General features: G+C 40.8%; 1 protein-coding gene across 1 annotated transcript in view; it reads right to left on the bottom strand.

Annotated features, from left to right (window-relative positions):
• STK32A (serine/threonine kinase 32A) overlaps window positions 1–22,411 on the bottom strand; it is a 374,739-nt gene that overhangs the window by 242,601 nt on the left and 109,727 nt on the right. Inside the window, exons 3-4 of the mRNA XM_075342342.1 lie at window positions 12,629–12,684; window positions 10,406–10,557 (exon numbers count right to left, since the gene is read on the bottom strand). Coding sequence (XP_075198457.1) covers window positions 10,406–10,557; window positions 12,629–12,684 — 208 coding nt within the window. The remainder of the gene's footprint in view (window positions 1–10,405; window positions 10,558–12,628; window positions 12,685–22,411) is intronic.

Here is a 22,411-nt window from a genome sequence, read left to right as displayed (position 1 = left end):
AACCCAATTGCGCTTCAGCGTGAGGTAATGAACAGATGGACGGATAATTCTCCTTCAGGGTATTTTAGTAGACAGCACAATTTGTAGGTCCATTTACCACAGCAAGTCTTCCAGGTCCCGAAGGAGCAAAACAGCTATAGCCCATAGCACTATTGCCACCCTATTATACTGTTGATACAATGTTCCTTTTCTAAAATACAGTGATACTTATATGCTAGATGTAATGGGACATACAGTACTGTACACCTTCCAAAAAGTTCAACTTTTGTCTTGCCAGTCCACAGAGTATTTTCCCAAAAATCTTGGGGATCATCAAGATGTCTTCTGGCAAAACTGAGACGTGCCTTTATGTCCTTTTTGCTCAGCAGTGGTTTTTATCTTGGAAAATTTTCAATGTAGGACATTTTTACCCAGTCTCTTTCTTATGGAGGAAGCATGAACACTGATCTTAACTGAGGAAAGGGAGAGGCCTGCAGGTCTTCGAATGTTGTTGTGAGGGTCTTTTGTGACCTCTTTGACATGTTGTTGCTGCGCTCTTGGGGTAAGTTTGGTTGGCCGGTCAATCCTCGGAAGGTTCATCACTGTTTCATGTTTTCGCCAGTTGTTGTTTGCTGGAGTCCCAAAGCTTTAGACATGGCTTTAGAACCTCTTCCAGACTGATAGATCTCAATTACTTTGTTTCTCATTTGCTCCTGAATGTCTTTGGATTGCGACATGATATCTAGCTTTGAGGATCTTTTGGTCTTCGTCACTTAGTCAGGCAGGTCCTATTTAAGTGATTTCTTCATTGAAAAGAGATGTGGAACTAATCAGGCTTGGGTGTGGCAAGGGAAATTGAACTCAGCTTCCCAAAGATGTAATAAACCGTAGGTAATTTATTCTTTAAATGTGCATGAGGGGGAGGCAATTACATTTTCACGCAAGGCCCTGTAGGTTTGAATTTATTTTTTTCTTAATAATAAAAACCTTCATAGATAACCTGAATTTTGTGTTTACTTGTGTTATCTTTGTCTAATATTTAAATTTGTTTGGTAGTCTGAAACATTTAAAGGGCTATTCCCATCTTCATGATCCTATCCCAATATGTAGTAGGTGTAAAAGTAATATTAGCAGATACTTCCAATTAGAAATGTAGTATATTTCTCCTGGTTCACTATGTTGCTTACCTCATATTCAGGACATTTCAGGACCTTAGGTATCCATGGTTATGACCACGAGAACTAAATAACTAACTATGATTATATGCGTGGTCATAACCATGGATACCTAAGGTCTTGTAATGCCCTGAACATGAGGTAAGTGACATAGTGAATCAGGAGAAATATTCTACATTTCTAATTGGAGGTATTTGCTAATATTATTATTTCATCTACTACATATTGGATGGGATGTTGAAGATGGGAATAGCCCTTAAAGTGTGACAAAGCTACAAAAGTATAAGAAATGGCAAACACTTTTTCACACCACTGTACATGTTGCAACATTCACACTTGGTAGATCGCCATCATCTTGGCATTGCATTGTATTTTTGTTGCTTGTTGAAAAACAGTTACCTTCTTAATGTATTATCCTAGAAAAAGAACAGAAGCCGCTGCAGTGCTCTAAACGTAATGCTCCGCATTAGGAGCAGGTGTGTAAGGCTCCTACATATTAATCTTGTGTCCCTAAGTGACTAAGTTAGACCCTGCTCTCCTTAGAGAAATATTCAGCTGGAAAGGAAACTCATGCCAGACAATAACATTGACTGATTACAATGTAAATCTTGATCGCTCAGTCTATTCATTGCTGCATTTAATTTTCACACACTGCCAGTTATTCCATTTCCTTATTGAAAGTGGCACAAGGCCGCAAAAAGCTTTGCAGTGGAATTAGTCTGAGTTTTTTTTCAGGGGATACAAACAGATAATTCTTGTTTACAAAACTGTATCTCCAAAAATTGGGTTTATAAAAGAATTTCATGGTCGGTATAAGGAATGCAATGCCAGTCTGGCAGTGGCTCTCCCGACCCGAACTTATAGCCACATATGTGCCTAAAGTGGCCACAACTTTGGGTCTGGAGACGAGCAATCAGTTCAGGCATTGTGGTCTGTATATCAAACATACTTCTGTGAACCCAGCCTAAGGCCTAAGACACAAATCCGTGCTGCCGGTACATGTTTGGCAGTTTTTTCATGTACCGGCAGCTCGGAGACACGTGGACCTATGTTTTCATTATTGCTTGGACACACGTAAGTATTTTGGAATGGAACGTGTATCCGTTCCGTACTTACGTTCGTCCCTGATTTTCTCACGCTGACATGTCCACGTATTCTCCGGCAGCACGGGTGTCACACGGCCCACACCCGTACCACACGGATGTAGTGTGGATACGGTTCCGTGTGACATGCGCCGGAGAAACACGTGTCATTAATTTAAAAATAAAAAAAACATATACTCACCTCCACCAGCCCCGCAGCTTCTTCTGCTGCCAAATGTTCCTGCCGGTCGCCGCTCGTTATGAGTGTGTAAAGGAGGTGGGCGTGCTGTCACGGGCACTAATAACCGCCCCTCTGCTCGGCTGGAAGCAGCGTCAGCGGGGAGTGGGCGGGGCTGGAGCCGAAGGTCAGGACCCTGGACAGCAGCGCGGACCAAGTAAGTATACAAATTACCGGTTCTCCGTGTGCTATTGCGGATAGCACATGGAGAACACACGTGGCCCGCACGTACCCAAGACACGTACTTACCACACGCAACATGCAGGGAAAATACGTGTCTCGCGGCACGTGCGTGTTTTTAACGGATGTGTGTTGGAGGCCTAAAGCTGCATTTCCATTGTGCTTATTGAGTACAATACGTTTGGTGTATATGCAGAAGAAATTCCATTGGTCGCTATTGGTACAATATGACATTTTTTTTTTTTTGCTGTATTGAATAGCCTAGTTTTCTTTAAAGCGTTGCCCAATAAAATTCACGTACCATCCTGTATACATTTTTCTTCATAATGAAGCTTAGAGGTAAATTGCACCACAGTGTGTATATACAGTTAGGTCCAGAAATATTTGGACAGTGACACAAGTTTTGTTATTTTAGCTGTTTACAAAAACATGTTCAGAAATACAATTATATATATAATATGGGCTGAAAGTGCACACTCCCAGCTGCAATATGAGAGTTTTCACATCCAAATGGGAGAAAGGGTTTAGGAATCATAGCTCTGTAATGCATAGCCTCCTCTTTTTCAAGGGACCAAAAGTAATTGGACAAGGGACTCTAAGGGCTGCAATTAACTCTGAAGGCGTCTCCCTCGTTAACCTGTAATCAATGAAGTAGTTAAAAGGTCTGGGGTTGATTACAGGTGTGTGGTTTTGCATTTGGAAGCTGTTGCTGTGACCAGACAACATGCGGTGTAAGGAACTCTCAATTGAGGTGAAGCAGAACATCCTGAGGCTGAAAAAAAAGAAAAAATCCATCAGAGAGATAGCAGACATGCTTGGAGTAGCAAAATCAACAGTCGGGTACATTCTGAGAAAAAAGAATTGACTGGTGAGCTTGGGAACTCAAAAAGGCCTGGGCGTCCACGGATGACAACAGTGGTGGATGATCGCCGCATACTTTCTTTGGTGAAGAAGAACCCGTTCACAACATCAACTGAAGTCCAGAACACTCTCAGTGAAGTAGGTGTATCTGTCTCTAAGTCAACAGTAAAGAGAAGACTCCATGAAAGTAAATACAAAGGGTTCACATCTAGATGCAAACCATTCATCAATTCCAAAAATAGACAGGCCAGAGTTAAATTTGCTGAAAAACACCTCATGAAGCCAGCTCAGTTCTGGAAAAGTATTCTATGGACAGATGAGACCAAGATCAACCTGTACCAGAATGATGGGAAGAAAAAAGTTTGGAGAAGAAAGGGAACGGCACATGATCCAAGGCACACCACATCCTCTGTAAAACATGGTGGAGGCAACGTGATGGCATGGGCATGCATGGCTTTCAATGGCACTTGGTCACTTGTGTTTATTGATGACATAACAGCAGACAAGAGTAGCCGGATGAATTCTGAAGTGTACCGGGATATACTTTCAGCCCAGATTCAGCCAAATGCCGCAAAGTTGATCGGACGGCGCTTCATAGTACAGATGGACAATGACCCCAAGCATACAGCCAAAGCTACCCAGGAGTTCATGAGTGCAAAAAAGTGGAACATTCTGCAATGGCCAAGTCAATCACCAGATCTTAACCCAATTGAGCATGCATTTCACTTGCTCAAATCCAGACTTAAGACGGAAAGACCCACAAACAAGCAAGACCTGAAGGCTGCGGCTGTAAAGGCCTGGCAAAGCATTAAGAAGGAGGAAACCCAGCGTTTGGTGATGTCCATGGGTTCCAGACTTAAGGCAGTGATTGCCTCCAAAGGATTCGCAACAAAATATTGAAAATAAAAATATTTTGTTTGGGTTTGGTTTATTTGTCCAATTACTTTTGACCTCCTAAAATGTGGAGTGTTTGTAAAGAAATGTGTACAATTCCTACAATTTCTATCAGATATTTTTGTTCAAACCTTCAAATTAAACGTTACAATCTGCACTTGAATTCTGTTGTAGAGGTTTCATTTCAAATCCAATGTGGTGGCATGCAGAGCCCAACTCGCGAAAATTGTGTCACTGTCCAAATATTTCTGGACCTAACTGTATAGTGCCACATAGACGTATCAAGTAGTAAAATTACTGCTACCATGCTAAGTTAATAGCATAGTACACTTAGGACTTCTATATTATTTGTATTGCACGGTTTTTCCCATTCGCCTTCAGCAAAGTGCTACACAAATACAGATAGGTCCAGAAATATTTGGACAGTGACTGAATCTTCATGATTTGGGCTCTGCATGTCACGATCTTTAATTCAAAATGAAACAACTGAGATGCAATTGAAGTTTGGAATTTCAGTTTTAAACAAAGGGGATCAACAAAAATATCCTGTACAACATTTTGGAATTGCAACCATTTTTCTACAAAGCCTCCTCATTTCAGGGGCTCAAAAGTAATTAAACGAATTTACCGTACCATAAATAAAATGTTTATTTTTCATACTTTGAAAAGCGTCCATTGATGGCAATGACTGCCTAGAGTCCTGGAACCATGGACGTCACCAAACTTTGGGTTTTCTCCTTTGTGATGCTTTGCAAGGCCTTCACTGCAGCTGACTTCAGTGTTGCTTGTTTGTGAAAAGATCAATGGGTTTGAGATCTGGTAATTAAATCAGCTATTGCAGAATAGTTAACTTCTTTGCCTTCAAAAAATGTCCTGAGTTGCTTTCACAGTATGTTTTGGGTCATTGTCCATCTGTAGTGTGAAGCGCCGTCCAATCAACCTTGCTGCATTTGGTTGAATCTGAGCAGAAAGTTTCACCCTGTACACTTCAGAATTCATCCAGCTACTTCTGCCTGGCTTCTTTAGATGTTTTTGACAAAGTCGAATCTGTCCTTTTCTTTTTTTAAGGCTAATTAATGGCCTGTGCCTTCTGGTGAAACCTCTGTATTTGCTATCATTAAGTCTTCTCTTTATAGTGCACTAAGATACTGAGACACCTACATCCTGGAATGTGTTCTTCACTTGGGTGGATGATGTACAGATGCTTTTCTTAGCCATGGAGAGGATTCTGTGATCATCCACAACTGTTGTCTTCGGTGGCTTCCCAGGCGTTTTAGGGTCCAAGCTCAGTAGGCTTTTTTTCCAGAATGTACCAAACTGTTGATTTGGCCACTCCTAACATTTCTTCTCTCTCTCAGATGGATTTCTTCTTTTTTTTCCAGCCTAATGATGGCTTGTTTCTCTTCCATTGAGAGCTCTTTTGACCACATATTGTGGGTTCACAGCAACAGCTTCCAAATGAAAATGTCCCACCTGGAATGAGCTCCAGACCTTTTGCATGCATAACTGATGGAAGAATAATGAAGGAATAGCCCATGCAACCCATTAAAGAGCTTTTGAGATAATTACTTTTGGACACTTGAAAATGAGGCAGCTATATATAAAGAGCTGAATTTTCAAAACCCTTACTCAAATTAGGATGTGAATACCCTCAAATCAAAGCCGAGAGTCTGCACTTTAAGCCATGTTGATTATATAACTGTATCTTTAATATATTTTGGTAAAAAAATAAAATGACACCTTGTGCCACTGTCCAAATATTTCTGTAGTTCAGTTACAATAAGTACATTGGAGGCATCCTTCCAAGGTATGCCTGGAAATCTTCTGAGGCATCAAAGATTCTTTTTATTTCTGCATAGTTATTCTGGATTCAATTTGCACATATTTTAAGCCATAACAATAAATAGATTACATGACACTTTTACAGTAAAAAAACAATAACAATCCATATGAGATATAAACTTGAAATTACTAAAATGTGTGAAAATGAATTCCTATGTGTGCTTTGCAATTTTCTACTCTCCTAGTTTTCTTTCTCTCTCTTTTTTTCTTCTTTTTTTTTTTTAAAGCTGTTTAACAAAGCAGCATTCAGCTTGGAAGCCCTAATGGATTTTTTTGGAGAATGTCCCACTGTTTCATTATTGTCTGGGCAGGAACATTTCCATAATAAATTTTCCATTCTAATTTCTTAAGGTTGCCAAGTCTCATCCTTTTATTTTATATCACTGCTTTTAATTAGGATCCGAGAACTGAAATCACAATGCTTCAAAGGCAATGACGTAGTGCATATCTCAGATTTTCACTTCCATATTCCATATTATGTACAGTTATACTTTTACAGTTAATTTTTTCAGCAAAATCTGCTAGAAAAAAAGAGGTTACATACAGTCATGGTCATACATACAGTCATATAGTCATACAGTGTTGACACCCTTGAAATTGTTCCAGAAAATGAAGTATTTATCCAAGAAAACATTTGCAATACATGTTTTGCTATAGACATGTTTATTTTCTTTGTGTGTATTGAAACGACAAAGAAAATCAGAAAAAAAGGCAAATTGTACATAATTTCACACGAACCCCCCAAACTGGGATAGACAAAATTGTTGACACCTTTCCAAAATTTTGAGTGAACAACTCTGTTTCAAGCATATGATGCTTATTCAAACTCACCTGTGGCAAGAAGCAGTTGTGGGCAATATGAAAATCACAACCTGAAACCAGATAAAAAGGGGAGAAGTTGACTCAATATTTGCATTGTGTGTCTGGGTGTCACACTAAGAATGGAGAATAGAAAGAGTAGAAGAAAACTGTCTGAGGACTTGATAATTAAAGTTGTTTAATATCAACAATCTCATGGTCACAAGTCCATCTACAGAGATCTTGATGTTTCTTTGTCCACGGTGAGCAACATAATCAAAAGGTTTACGACACATGGCACTGTATAGCTAACGTCCCTGGTCCTGGATGGCAGAGAAAAATTGATGAAAGTTCCAAAGAAATTCAAGTTGTTGTTGTAGTGTAGGCTCAGAGTGCATCAGTGTCAGCCCAACCTGTTGTCTAACTTTGAATGAAATAAAACGCTATGGCAGTGGACCTAGTTGACACCACTGCTGACACAGAGATATAAAATAGCTAGACTGCAGTTTGCTAAAATGTATGTTAGTAAGCCAAAATCCAAAATCCTTCTGGGAGAGCATCTTGTGGACAGATAAGACCAAGATAAAGCTTTTTGGTAAAATAGATCATTCTACTATTTACCAAATACGGAATGAGGCCAATAAAGAAAATAACAGTACCTACAGTTAAATATGATGGAGGTTCAAAGATGTTTTGGGGTTATTTTGCTACCTCTTGGTACTGGGTAACTTAACTGTGTGCAAGGCATCATGAAATCTGAATATTACCAAAGGATTTTGAGTCACAATGTTGTGCCCAGTGTCAGAAATCTGGGTTTGTGTCCTAAATCATGTGTCTTCAGCAGGACAATGACCTCAAACATACTTCAAGAAGCACCCAGAAATAGATGGAAATAAAGCGCAGGAGAGTTCTGAAATGGCAGCAATGAGTCCGGATCTAAATCCTATTGAACACCTGTGGAGAGATCTTAAAATTGCTGTTGGGAGAAGGCACCCGTCAAATAAGAAATACCTGGAGTGGTTTGCAAAAGAAAAGTGGTACAAAATTCCAATAGAGAGGTGTAAGAAGCTGGTTGATGGTTATAGGAATCAATTGATTGTAGTTATTTATTCCAAAAGGTGCAACCAAATATTAAGTTTAGAATATAACACAACATATGTAATTGCAGTATTTTTTTGGAACAATTTCATGGGTGCCAACACTTTTTGCCATGACCTTATACTGTATGCACACCTATACACACATACTTCTCAGCATTGACATATGAAAAGTGTTTTGGAACTGATGATCATTTTTTGAGTATCACAGTTTAGCTATTTTTGGTCCTTAATATGCACTTCATATGAGTAAAACATATTACACATTTTTTATTCAAATGAATGAATAAATGTAATAAATAAATTCAACAAGTCTGCCATAGCAGCAGCCATACTAACCTGAACATCATTTTTCTGGTCAATACACTTGGTTCATAGTAGGAAAATCTTCTCAAAACTCATGTCCATTGTGATGGTGGGATATGGTGTAATGTGTATCATGTTGTGTAGGGTCCTATTTTAGGCTTGCTTCACTGTCCATTATTTGTATTGCTTGTGTGTACATTGTATTGTCTGCAGGTAATCACCCCCTGTAGTGTTTGTCCCTAGGTGTGGGGGGAGGTGGGCCTGGAATCCACCTAACCTCTTTGCTTACCTGGGGGGATGAGTCAGTCTGTTTGAGAACTTGAAGAGAGAAGGAAGAAGATTGATCCTCTGGGAGAGCTGAGGTTGTGGACAGCATGCCAGAAAGACTGTGAAAACCCCCCATGTGCCTGGAAAAGGACTGCTGGAGGATTGTGACTGATCCCCGGGACATTGATGCTATTACTGGACAATTTTACCCTCTGTTTTGTGGATTATGTTACGGACCATTTGAGTTGCTTGGAATAAATGTTCTTTGGATTGTACAGCCATCTCTCGCTCTGTTGATTGTGTGATATGGGAGAAGGACCCCGTCACATACATCACTGATAATAGGTGAGTATGAGATTATGGGACAGAGATTGCATGTAAACTAGCCACATCAGGGTAAATATGGTGTGCTCAGATGGTAGGAAGGCGCAATTCTATGGAAATGCCACTGAAAGTTATTAAGCTCTTCAGCATCATCTTTTCAAGTAATAATAATGTCGTTATTGAACCTTCATTTCACAAGTTATTGAAATAATGATATAACTTTTGGTGTTTTGTAAGGTAGATGTCGAGATGCCCGAGCTGCCTTAACATGATTCTTTCAAGTATCATAGTTGAGTGCCTAAATATTACAAAGAAATGGCGCACTGAAGATATTTCAAAGCACATAAAAGAAATTTGTTCTCCAAATGAGAACTTCAATCTGTATTTCACTGCTTTTAGATAAGCTGACAGTCACCTGATAGTATCTTTCATTTGTAGCCTTCCACGATAAACAGTTCATTAATACAGTGTTAGAAATTAAAGGACCTCATGAAAAACTATTGTCACGTTGACTCTGGGAGAGCGGGGAACCAGGGTCATTAAGCTATCCCTACGGTCATTAAGCTGGCGGGTCTTATGCTATCCCTATTCTCAGAGATACCCCTAATGGTGGGGATGCCTGAATCTCCTTCCAGGCCCTGTGTTGTGGATGTCATCCGAATGGGTGCTCTTGTGGAGCTCCCCAGGGAGGTACGAGATAAGAGTGTAATGCTAATATATATATATATATATATATATATATATATATATATATATAGACAGACATGGGAAAATCAAAATTCCATCACACAGCGCACATACACATAACTAAAGATAATAAGAGATTCAGGAGGAAACACAAGAAGAGGTAGGAAGCTGCAAAACAACAGCAGTAAACTTTCACAACCGCAACAAGCAAATAGCACAATCTTCATCGGAGAACCTGGGAAACCACAACTCACAGACCAACATAGAAACTATAGCTGGCATGGGTAGAAGATTTCATCCAGCTTAAATAGAAGGGGAGCAGATGTGACAGGCCTCCCCAAAACATGTGATCAAAGGAACCTAACAAGCAAAGCAGCAGAGATTAACTCCCGTTAAACTGCCTATGAATCAGCGCACAGCAGGTAAACGCCGGAGTCTGCCTGTGTTGATCCCAGACACCAGAGAAACTATTGGGCAGAGTGTCAGAATCTGTAATGTGAAGAGAGCTTGACACAGCCATGACACAGCCATGACACAGCAATGACTGTCGGTGAAGTTTGTGCAAAACTCTCTGGGACAACTATGCACACAATCAGTAACTTTGTTCAAGGATTCAGATTTCTATGTCTTAACTGTGTCATTGACCACAGAGCAAGCAACTTATAAATTACTCACCAGAGGTTGACTAGAAAAGGATGCTCCAGTCCTTGCATGATCTGCAGTTCTTTAAACACATTCCTCACTTCATTGCGCTCCACACACTTCTGTTTGTTCATGTATTTCATTGCGTACATTTTCTTTGTATCATTTTTCTGAACAATGCACACCTGATAAGGAAGAAAACATTACTCTACAGATTTCAAACATATTATTGGACTTTTAAGGATTCTAATTTGATAGCATTCTATGGGAATAGAAAAAAAAATCTAATTAATAAAAAATAAATAAATTGACAAATATAAATTATTTATGAAACCCTTTAATTAGCAAATCACAATTGTTTTATCTAGAAAGATATTCACTGTAGATCCTTAAAATGTCTGTGTTCTTTATACACTACCAGAAATAATACAGCTGCCAGGGAGAATGTGCAGTCAGAAGATTGGTCCTGTCCCATCTGACCTAATACTAGAGATACCAGGGGTGCTGAGTAGAGATGAGCGGGCTCATTGACGTCACTAATTGGGCAGTCCTGGTCTCCACCCACATGCAACCAGCTATAAACAGAACACTTCTGGAAGCGGGTGGGTGGGTTTTTCCACTTTTTTTTGGGGGGGTGCACACTACATACGATCATGCTGTTTTTACCCCATGTGTGAGCCGTTCAAACACTACAAATGGCCCGCACTGGGCTGAGCACAAAGCATACCTGAGCACAGAGATGCTCGCTCAAGTGGTGTTCATACATAAAACATCCGAACTCTAAACTCTGTTTTTTTTTGTAAAGCCCGTGTTTGGTATGAACATCGAACACCGAACTTTGGATTCACTTATCTCTAGTGCTGATGTAAAAAGAGGATATTTACACTGCTGTCCACACTGTCTTTTGGATCTAATACTAGAAATTTTAGTTGTGCCAAAGAGTAAAGTAGCTACTAACACTGCTTTCCCCCCTGTCTTTCTGAACTAATACTGGAAATATCAGGGTTGTTGGCACAAGACGATGCTGCTCACACTGCTGTCCAGTCTGTCTTTCTGATCCAATTATGGAGATGATACAGGTTTTGAGGCAAGAAGAGAGTTCTCACACTGCTGACCATCCTGTCTTTCTGATCAAATACTAGAGATATCAGGTGTGCTGAGGTAAGAAGAGGCTGCTCACACTGCTATTTAGCCTGTCTTTCTGATGTATTACTGGAGATACCAGAGTGCTGAGGTATGAAGAGGTCACTTACACTTTTGCCCACCAAGTCTATCTGTCTAGATGTACAAGGGGTGCTGAGGTATGAAGACGCTGCTCACACTACTATCCACCCTGTCTTTCTGATCTAATACTGGAAAATGCAAGGATGATGAATTAAGGAGAGGCTGCTCACACTTTGCCCACCCAGTTTTGTAGTGGCTAAGCAGCTATTGTAGAGTTATCTTTGCTGTTGGACAGCATGAATCATCTGATAAGTTCCTTTTGGACCTTTGCTTAAGGCCTCTTTCACACGTACGTGCCTCTGGTACGTGTATGATCCATTTCCTCATGTATAGGAGACACGTACACACGTAGACCTATGTCTTCCTATGGCGTTGGACACACGTATGTATTTTCGCACGGAACGTGTGTCCGTTCCGTACATACGTGTGTCCGTTTGTTTCTCACGCCATGTCAGTTTTATCTCTGGCATCACGGGTGTCACACGGAACGCAACCGGGTCACATGTAACACACATGGACCACACGGATGTGTTCCATGTGACACCCACCGGAGAAAAGACATGTGTCTACGAGAAAAAAAAAAAACATTACTCACCTTCTCCAGCCCTCCAGTCTCTGCCGCTGCTGTCACTTGCTGCCGACCGCCGCTCATTATGCTAATTGAATATTCACTTCACTGCGGCCGGAAGCAGCAGCAGCGGGGAGTCGGCAGGACCGGAGACCGAAGATCAGCATCACGGACAGCGACGCCAGGGACAGGTGAGTAGAAAGTTCCCGTTCTCCTTGTGTTATCACAGATAACACACGGAGAACACATATAGGCCATGCACACAGCACACCGAGGGCAATACGTACCTTTGACACGTCCGTGAAACACGTGCATGATTTTCACAGACGTGTAAAAGAGGCCTAAGGTGCAAATTCTACCTTCAGTAGAAGCATTTATAAAATGTGTGTGATTAAAACATTAATTGCATTTTATGCCATTTACACCATGTAAACTGTAATAAGAATCTTATTGAAGCAGCCTACCTTTCCAAAGCTTCCTTTTCCAATAGCTCTTAAAATTTCGAAATGATTAAAGTTTACTGCAAAAAAAAGAAATATTCCATTACATACAGTATTATGCTTATACTCAATGAATACCTATAATTAAACAAAACAAAAACCATCACCTGCTATGTCTAAAAACGTTTCAAAACATTTCAGAATGTTTTTTTTTAACTTTTTTTCTTCAATGTATTATTTAATAATGAGAAAGCCTTTATCCATGACCTCTACAGGAAATGTATATTAGAAATTAGAAAAGTGCATATTAATTTGTATCTTTTCAGCTATTACAACTCATGGGACACCCTTCTTAGTTTAGCAGCCAGTTTGACACAGTTGCAGGGTTGGCGTGTACCATCAGAGTAAGTACCAAGGTATACTGTGCTGGGCTAAGGCTCTGCCATAAGCCCCAAAGGTCTAGTAGAAAACAACCGCTAAAACTTAATCTCTTGCCACTAGCTTTCAATTTCTATCCATTTAACTATTTAATAATATTACAATTCCAGCTTGATAGATGGTGGCTATTGTTGAGCGAGTAGTTGACTATTCGTACTCGCTATGATGTTAGCGAGTACTGTCCGCTACTCACATGTTCGTTACGAGTAGCGGGTGCAATGTAAGTCAATGGGAAATAATCGCTAAGTAGAGAGTAACCTGAAAGCCGTACTATTCGTGTGAGTAGTAAATAGTACAACTTCCGGGTTACTCATTACTTGGCGAGTATTTCCCATTGACTTACATTGCACCCGCTAATTGTAACGAATATGCAAGTAGCTAACAGTATAGCGAGTACGAATAGTTAACTACTCGCTAGACACTAATAGTTGGTTAGCTCTCGGAATAATATACCCTGGCCATTCCAAGGAATCACTGTTGAATGCTGCACAATATTATATTTTGAGAGGAGACACAATTGCTGTAAAAGCAGGTCAGATATTGTTATTACTCATTATTCCAAGGCCTTGTAATGGTACTGTCACAACTATAAAAATATTATTGTGCACTTCACAATCAAAAACATCTTTGTTGTTTGGTTTTTTTTCCTTTCTAATGTATCTTACCTTTGTTAAGCCAATAAGAAATAAATAGAATTGAAAACATCAAAGGGTGATTATATTATATTACATGAAAATCAGAAGATCAAATGTACAAAAGAACAAAGAAAGGGGTAATTGATATTAATACTAACATTATAGGAATAAAATTGTTATTTATTTATGGATAAAAAGTCTCCAGATTAAAGACCCCCCTCTTCCACATGTATAATACAGTGTAAAGTTTATAATAAAACACAGACGTTCATATCTTAAATACCTCATACTCTGCCAAAAAAAAAAGGGCAACAATGTTTTGAATTTTTGACTTTCAGTCTCCATATTTCACCACCTACTACAGCTTTGAGCATGAGACTACCTTCATTGTATAGATAATCATCTTGGCTATCTCATACATAAATGTGACTTGCAACTATTTAAATATGATTAATTATCCAAATTCTCGTCATATCACTGCATTGTTACTGTTTTGCCCTTAAAAATCTAAATTTAAAATTGTATTACTTTGTTAGTATTTTGTAAATCCACCTTTTCCTTTCAAAACTGCCTGAATCCTTCTGGGCATGCTTATGATCATATTCAAACAGGTCTTGACCCAATATCTAATCCCAGGTCTCATTCACACATTTCCAATGCTGGTGCAAACTGGACGACCCTCTTTGGTATGTATACAGCTTTTTCTTCAATCCTACCCACAAGCGTTTGATTGGTTTGAGGTCTGGGGACTGTGGGGGCCAATGCACCACCTCTATTTCCTTGTAAATGAACAATTTCTTTGCCAATCTCGACGTATGCTTCGGGTGTTGGTCCTGTTGGAACACTATCTCATCCTTTTCATATTCGTACTCCAGTGTATAAAGTAACTTATCTTGTAGGATACTCACATATAGCTCAGCATTATGACTGCCATTGATCCTGATAAAGTATCCAACGCTTTTGGCTGTGAAACAACCCCTTATCATCAGACTTCCTCCACCGAACTTGACAGTTCCGTAAATTTTTTGATCCATTACTCCTTTTTCCCTTGTTTTTTCCAGACCCATTTGCACCCATCAGAGCCTAGTCTACTGTCATTCATCTCATCACTCCAATTCACCTGTTTACAATCTTCCACTGTTCACTTTTTTTTTTTGCAAACTCAAGCTGCCGCTTCTTATGATAACATTGAAGTCGAAGCTTCTTCACCTTTTTTGGGCCACCATTCCAGACTTGTGTAATGTGCCTCATACGGTGCTTACATGGATGTCTGTGATCTCACTATTACGAAGTATATGAGCCACCTCTACTGTTGTGTTTGTCACTTCAGAATTGATAGACCTTTTCATGAGCCGACATGTTGACTCTGATATTCTGCATGAACGTCCGCCTCTTGGCTTTTGAGTGGATGGACGGATTATATTTCGTATTCTTCCAACTGTCATGGCACTCACATGATGCAGTTTGGCAATTTTCTTAGCCGAGAGATGACTATCAATGAGCTGGATGATGCTGTTTCTCTTTTCTTGGGAAAACTTCTTCATGACTGTTCCTCAATTTGGTGCCACAGTGTACTGTACCTCACCTGAGGTGCAGTATTCATCGTGGATACGGAGGAGGTCGTCACCGGTAACAACCACAACCACACTCAACGAACACATAACACGGGGGTTATGTCACTGGGACCGGGCTAGGGTAGGTGCTGGGGTGGCCATCACGAGGTATGGGAGCTCATGCCTACTAGTTCAGGAGCCCGGGAGGCGGGGCACCCACCTGGGAAGTTAGCAGCCATCTTACACATAATAGTCAGTCAGCACCGGACAGTGTCGTATGAGGTTGCATTCAGGAGGAAAGGAGAAGGCATAGAAATGAACAGTTTGGGGCCCATGGTCTGGAGCTTGGAGGCTCGATCCGGGGTCTTAGGAAAAGAAGGGGAATTCTAGGGTTTGCAGGGAGGGCAGAAAGCACCCGTGACCCATTCCACGGCCCAGGAGCTGGGGGTGGAGGGAAACCATCAAAAGGTGATGCACAGAAGGAAACACCGGACTCGACCACCGAAGTATCCGGGATCAGCTGAGGCCCATCACGGCATAACCCGGTGCTCCAACGACAGTGTGTGACCAGTGATTAAAAAGACATTGAACTGCACCGCCTGTGTTGTCCCATTACTGCCGACACCCTCACCCACACCCTCACCATCGCGCCACAGCACTGTAAGCGACTGAGAGACTACTACCTCCAACATCCTCCCTGGGGCCTATCTCTACCTGTGGAGAGCTGCAACATCTGAGCTGTGATGTCATCCGCTCCAGCAGAGAAAGCACCCGCAGCGGCGGCTAATATTGGCCGCACACCACAGGTGACGTGGAACAACTATCCCCATCATCACCATAATCATCTTGAGTGACACTGCCGGGGTCAAGGAACCGGACAAGGCCACCGTGGGGACCCAGCAGAAGCACCGCAACCCAGTAACGAGTAACCCCTTGACCCCGTGGGCGTGTCAGAACCTGTATCCTTTTACTTTGGAATCAGCCTAATAACACACTTGAGCTATTAGGGAATGGGATAACAGTTGTAATTTGTAGTCTACAGGAAGAAAATAAAATTCAAACACCAGGAGCAAAACCGTAATAATGGAGTAACATCAAGAATCTGCATAATTAATCATATGCTAAATAGTTATAAATCAAATATATGCATGAGATAGCCAAGATTATTGTATATAAAATAAAGGTAGTCTCATGCTCAAAGACATAGTGAATGGTGAGATATGTAGCCTAAATTCAAAAGTTCAAATATTGTTATCCTTTTGCTTGTCACTGTATGTCAGATGAATTGATGTTTACTCAAAATATTACTAAACAAGTAAATATTATTAGTACATATAAATAACATTGGGTACTTGGTTCAAACTGTTTGATTAAAAAGCATGAAAGCCATCTCACATCGACAAGGTTTACCTAGTTGGGACGGTCTTATACTAGTATGAAAAACTTAACTTGTGGCAGTGATATGAATGTGAATAAGGACAGGGATGTAAAGAGTCCAACTGCAGCCACCTTTCCATTGAAAGCTATATGGGTTTTTCTGTATTTTTTTTATTCTGTGTAAATGGGTAAATGGGGGCGTGGTCCCTCTTTCTGAGCTATGTATTTTATCTATATAGCTTCCCATGGACAGGCAGCTACAGGTGGGCCCTTATTCACATCGATGTCACAGATGCAAGGTAAGGTTTTAATACTAGAGTAGCACTGTCTGCGCATGGGCACACCTTGTCCCAGTGGGATGGCTGTTACACTTTTTGATCAAACAGTATTAACCAAACACCCTATGTTATTTACATGTACTACTACTATTTACGTATTATAGGTTATATGCTCATTTTGTGTTTTTCCCGTGGGTTTTCTCTGTGAAATGGCCACAGTGTGAATGTGCTCCTATGTTGCACATGTACCAACTTATGCTCCAGCTCATTTTTTTTTCTCTAAATATTAGTAGTAAGGTGGCCATTTTTCAGTATTTCAGTATTTGGGTACTATTGCACTGACTAAATAATCTTGAGATTATCGGAACCATAAGAAAATAATGATAGCTTCCAACCATCCCGGCTCCAGTGGGACTGTCCCAATTTGGAGAAGCCTTCTCGCTCTTCGGAGGTTATGACAAAGTCCCAACTTCCAATTAGTCACTTCCTCCTGCTCCCCTGACTTGTGGAGCAGGATCAGCATCTTTCTGCTGTCTACACACTGACATTGAATTAAATAACTGATTGTTCTCTTTTCTTCAGATCTGGTTTCCCCAGGATTTTACCGTATCTCCCAACCCAACCTTTATCCTTGGAGGCATCTGCAACCCAACTGTGAGCCACAACCTGTACTAACAACTTTGGGAGTTGTACACTGTATTCTCCTAAATTACAAGCAAATTGAACTGTTAGGCTAGGTTCACACACTGCGTTTTTTTGACGCTGCGTTTTTGTGCGTTTTTTGCGGCAAAAAACGCACAAAAACGCACTTGCGTCAAAAAAACGCGGCCAAAAACGCACGTGTTTTGCCGCGATTTGGTGCGTTTTTTGCTACGTTTTGCTGCGTTTTTGCTCACTGCGTCTTTATGCGTTTTTTATCAGTGAACAAAAAAAAAAGGTCTGATGTCATTTCCTTCTTCAATGTGTTCTTCATTCTCCACTAGTGTATGCAGAAGAGCAGACAGCTGCAGAATTACAAGGCTCAGCATACTCCATCCAATAGTGTATGCAGGAGAGCAGACAGCAGCTGCAGAACTACAAGGCTCAGCATGCTCCATCCAGGACTGTATGCTTGAGGGAGAGTCAGGGGGAGCAGATCTACAAGGCTCAGCATCCTCCATCCAATAGTGTATGCAGGAGAGCAGACAGCAGCTGTCGAACTACAAGGCTCAGCATCCTCCTTCCAGGACTGTATGCAGGATTTCTTTGCCCCCCCAAACAAAAAAAAATGACGTGGGCTTCGCCATATTTTTGTATGCTAGCCGGGTACAGCAGGCAGGTACAGGCTGCCCCCAGCTGCCTATTTGTACCCGGCTGGGAACCAAAAATATAGGGAAGCCCTTTTTTTTTTTAATTATTTCATGAATTTCATGAAATAATTTAAAAAATAAAATGACGTGAGCTTCGCCCAATTTTTGAGTCCAGCCGGGTACAACTAGGCAGCTGGGGATTGGAATCCACAGTGCAGGGTGCCCATGCTTTCTGGGCACCCCCGCTGTGAATTGCAGTCCCGCAGCCACCCCAGAAAATGGCGCTTTCATAGAAGCGCCATCTTCTGGCGCTGTATCCAACTCTTCCAGCTGCCCTGATGCCGGGTGGCTCGCTGGGTAATAATGGAGTTAGGGTTAGCTGTATATTATCAGCTGGCCCTAAGCCCGAAATTCATGATGTCACGCCAATATTAGACATGGCCACCATGAATTTCTAGTAAAGATAAAAAAAAAACAACACACAGAAAAATATTTTTATTAGAAATAAAACACAACACAATTAGTGACTCCATCTTTATTGAAATAAAGAACCCCCCTCCGCAGTAATCCTGGGTCAAGGGTCCCGCGCCGTCCAATCCGGATCCAATATCATCTGATCGGTTTGCTGGAAGGCAAAGCGATCAGATGATGTGTCAGGTTCTAGGGGCTGAAGCACATCACACATCAGCTGATTGTATAAAAGCCGTTTATACAATCAGCAGATGCATCTGTGCAAAAGAAAAAAAAAAAAACTCACTTATGTGCTGATTACCGGCAGCTCCTGGAGCGATTGGAGGAGTCTGATCCCGTCCGATCGCTGCAGCAGCTGCCGGTAATCAGGGATGAAGTCTCCTGACGCATCCGCTGATAGCTTAAACCGGCCGGGCGCCCGCGTCACCGCGATATTTATGATCACCTGCTGCGTCAGGTGACTGCATCAGGTGATCCATCGCCAGGTCCTGTATCCATCGGAGGTGTCCCGGCCGTCTGCACACAGCCGGAGCGGGGGTGGCGGTACCGTGAGAGGAGATGGGAGCGGGCATGGCACCGGGACCCTGTAGACAGGTGAGTATGAATTTTTTTTTTTTCTACTGTTAACTTTTGTTTTCGTAGCCGCTTCCACCTCCCACCCAGACATGGCGCCGCACGGCAGCTGACATGCACAGGACTGGAGGTGGACGCGGCGGTGACGGTACCGGGAGGATTCACGCTTCTGTATTTACTGGAGCGTGAAGGAATCCTCTTCCTGTACATGTCACTTTACTACCCACCTCCTGCGTTTATAGCTGCGTTTTTGGTCTTAGAAACGCACCAAAACGCACCAAAACGCAGCTATTTGCGTTTCTCAATGCGTCTTTCAACATCCCATTGCACTCAATGGATGAAAAGCGCAGTGAAAAACGCGGGAATAATTGACATGCTGCGTTTTTGTGGCACCACAAAAACGCAGCTGAAAAAAAACACTGTGTGCAGACAGCAAAAATGAAAACTCATAGACTTTGCTGGGGAAGCAAAGTCAAGCAGTTTTCTGAGCAAAAACGCACCCGAAAACTGCGCAAAAACGCTGCGAAAAACGCACTGTGTGAACTTACCCTTACATAGAGATACATCTCTATAAACCAGTGCATTTCTATGTACCTGTATATTAGATCACAAATTATAGCATAAAGTAGAAAAATAACAGAGATATATTTGGTATCCCTGTAACTGTAATAACCTGCACAATAGTGATCATATTATTTATGGTAATTGGTAAATGGCATAAAAAAAATGGGGCAATTGTTTTCTTTCTTCATTAAACCCAAAAAATGTAATGGACTCAGCACTGAGACTGTATTCACACACAGCAGACAAAAAGCTGCATTTACGCTGTTTTTTCATCTGCACATTTTCTGCGGGCGTCCATAACAATCTTCATTGATATTGAGTCTTTACTGCATTTTTTATGCCTTTCCCCCCTTACTTCATGTATTTTTGGTACAGATTTGAAACAGTTTTTAATTACTTTTTTAATAATACAGTAAAGTTTTGATTCTGCATTCGTTATACATGGGGTTTTTTATGTTCCACATAGAAGCTTATAGAGAGAATAAATGCACCAAAACCTCCCAGCTTAACAGCATTAATAGAAGCACAGTGGGCAGGAGTTTTCATGAATCCACATCCACTTTGCTGGGACATGCAGTTTCCGAATGTAGTGTAAATGCTGTGTTTTTTTCTGCTGTGTTTAACTGTCCAGGCAAAGTGGATATACCGTAAATACATGAAAACTCCTGCTTACTGTGTTTGTTAAGATGCAGTTGAACGTAAAGATTTTGGTTAAAAAAAGCGTAGTTGCTTTTTTAAGTGAAGAGTCAAAGCTTTTCTGTGCTTCAAAAAACATAAACAATGCTGCTTCAAATCCACATGAGAAATTAATCAAATATGAAGGAAAACACATTAAAATGCTGCAAAAATGCAATAACGAGAAAAGATTCCTGCTGAAAATCCCACAGTATTTATACAATGTGTTAATACGGCCTTACAATCACAAAAATGCAAGAGCTTACATAGTGAAACTTACGTAAAAATAAGTTATGGCTGCTATGACTGATTGAACAAAAATCCATAAGCTCCAACTGTCCTGATACAATGGGACAGTCCCACATTTGGGTCTACACCCAACTCTCCCGGTTGGTTTGATGAAGGACCCTCGCTACCACCATGCTGCCTCCTACCTAATTTGACAACTCCTCCTGCCACGAAAGAAATGATAAATGGGTGTAGTCAGGGCATGGCCAAATTTTGCCCGGGCCCATAAAACTCAACGTACCGCCAAGAGAAACTGACATGTTGTAGATTTGAAAAGCACCACAAATCAGTTTACACTGAGTAAAAAAGAATCACAGTGGCCATGAGACTTCTATAAATCCCATCTACTTTGCTAGAACTGTAACATTGCATTTTTTAGGTAAAGAAATCATGCAGCAAAGACACACCAAACACACATTGTGGGCACATAGCCTTACTGTTTTGCAAAAGTTGGGAGGTAAGAAATAACTGCTGCATGAAGTATTATTGTATAGATGTCTTCAGTGCCCAGTTAAGAGATTTTTCCTTAATGTAACGCACCAAATGTAAAGTCCACATGCACTGTGAGCACTGTAACACATTCTCATCGAAATGTTTTCCAAATGATCTATATTTGTTAACCTTTTCACGACACATGACATAATGGGTAGGTCATGGATCATGTGAGGTTAATCCCCGCGGGCTGCCATTTCAACAGCTGACGTGTGCGTGCGGGGCGCAAGTAGAATCAATTTCCAACTGCGCCTATTAACCCCTTACATCTTGCTATCAAATTCTGGCAGCGACATGTATCAGCGCGCTGCCATAAGGATAATTTACCCACCCCACTGGAAGTCACGTGATGTGATCACGTGACTTCCGGTGGTTGCCATGGTAGCACAGAGTTATGTGATGACTCCTGCAGCTATTATGAGTCACTTTCTCTCACAGCCGGCAGACTGCCGTGTGTGAGTAAAGCAGCTTTTCTCCAGATCACAGCTACACACATGGAAGAGCAATCAGACAGCTGATCCTTATAGTCCCCTAGGGAACCTAGTACAATAAAAAAAAGTTGAATAAAAAGTTTTAAAAAAATGAAAAAAAAGAAAAAAACCTAAAAGTTCAAATCACCCCCCATTCAGCCCATTGAAAATGAAAGGGTTAAAAAAAAGAAAAAATATACACATATTTGGTATCACCAGGTTCAGAAATGCCCGATCTATCAAAGATATAAACTCAACGGCGTAGTGCCAAAAAAATTCCAAATGCCAAAATTACGCTTTTTGGTCGCCGAAAATTTTATGTAAAATGCAATAACAGGTGATCAAAACATAGCATTAAATATGATACCATTAAAAATGTCAGCTTGAGACGTAAAATATAAGCCATCACTGAGCCATAGATCTCAAAAACAAGAACGCTATGAATTTTGGAAAATGGTGCAAAAAGTGCACCACTTTTTTTGGACAAACTTGTGAATTTTTTTTAACCACTTAGATAAAAGTAAACCTATACATGTTTCGTATCAATGAATTCGTACTGACCTGAGACATCACACCCACACATCAGTTTTATAATATAGGGAACATGGTGAATAAAATATCACAAAAACTATTGTGTGATCACACTTTTGTTTGCAGTTTTTCCGCACTTGAATTTTTTTTGCTGTTTTCCAGTACACTATATG

This window comes from Anomaloglossus baeobatrachus, chromosome 4, assembly GCF_048569485.1.
Source record: "Anomaloglossus baeobatrachus isolate aAnoBae1 chromosome 4, aAnoBae1.hap1, whole genome shotgun sequence".
Lineage (NCBI taxonomy): Eukaryota > Metazoa > Chordata > Amphibia > Anura > Aromobatidae > Anomaloglossus > Anomaloglossus baeobatrachus.
The sequence above is the reverse complement of the archived record's forward strand: the minus strand, read 5'-3'. Positions and strand labels throughout refer to the sequence as shown.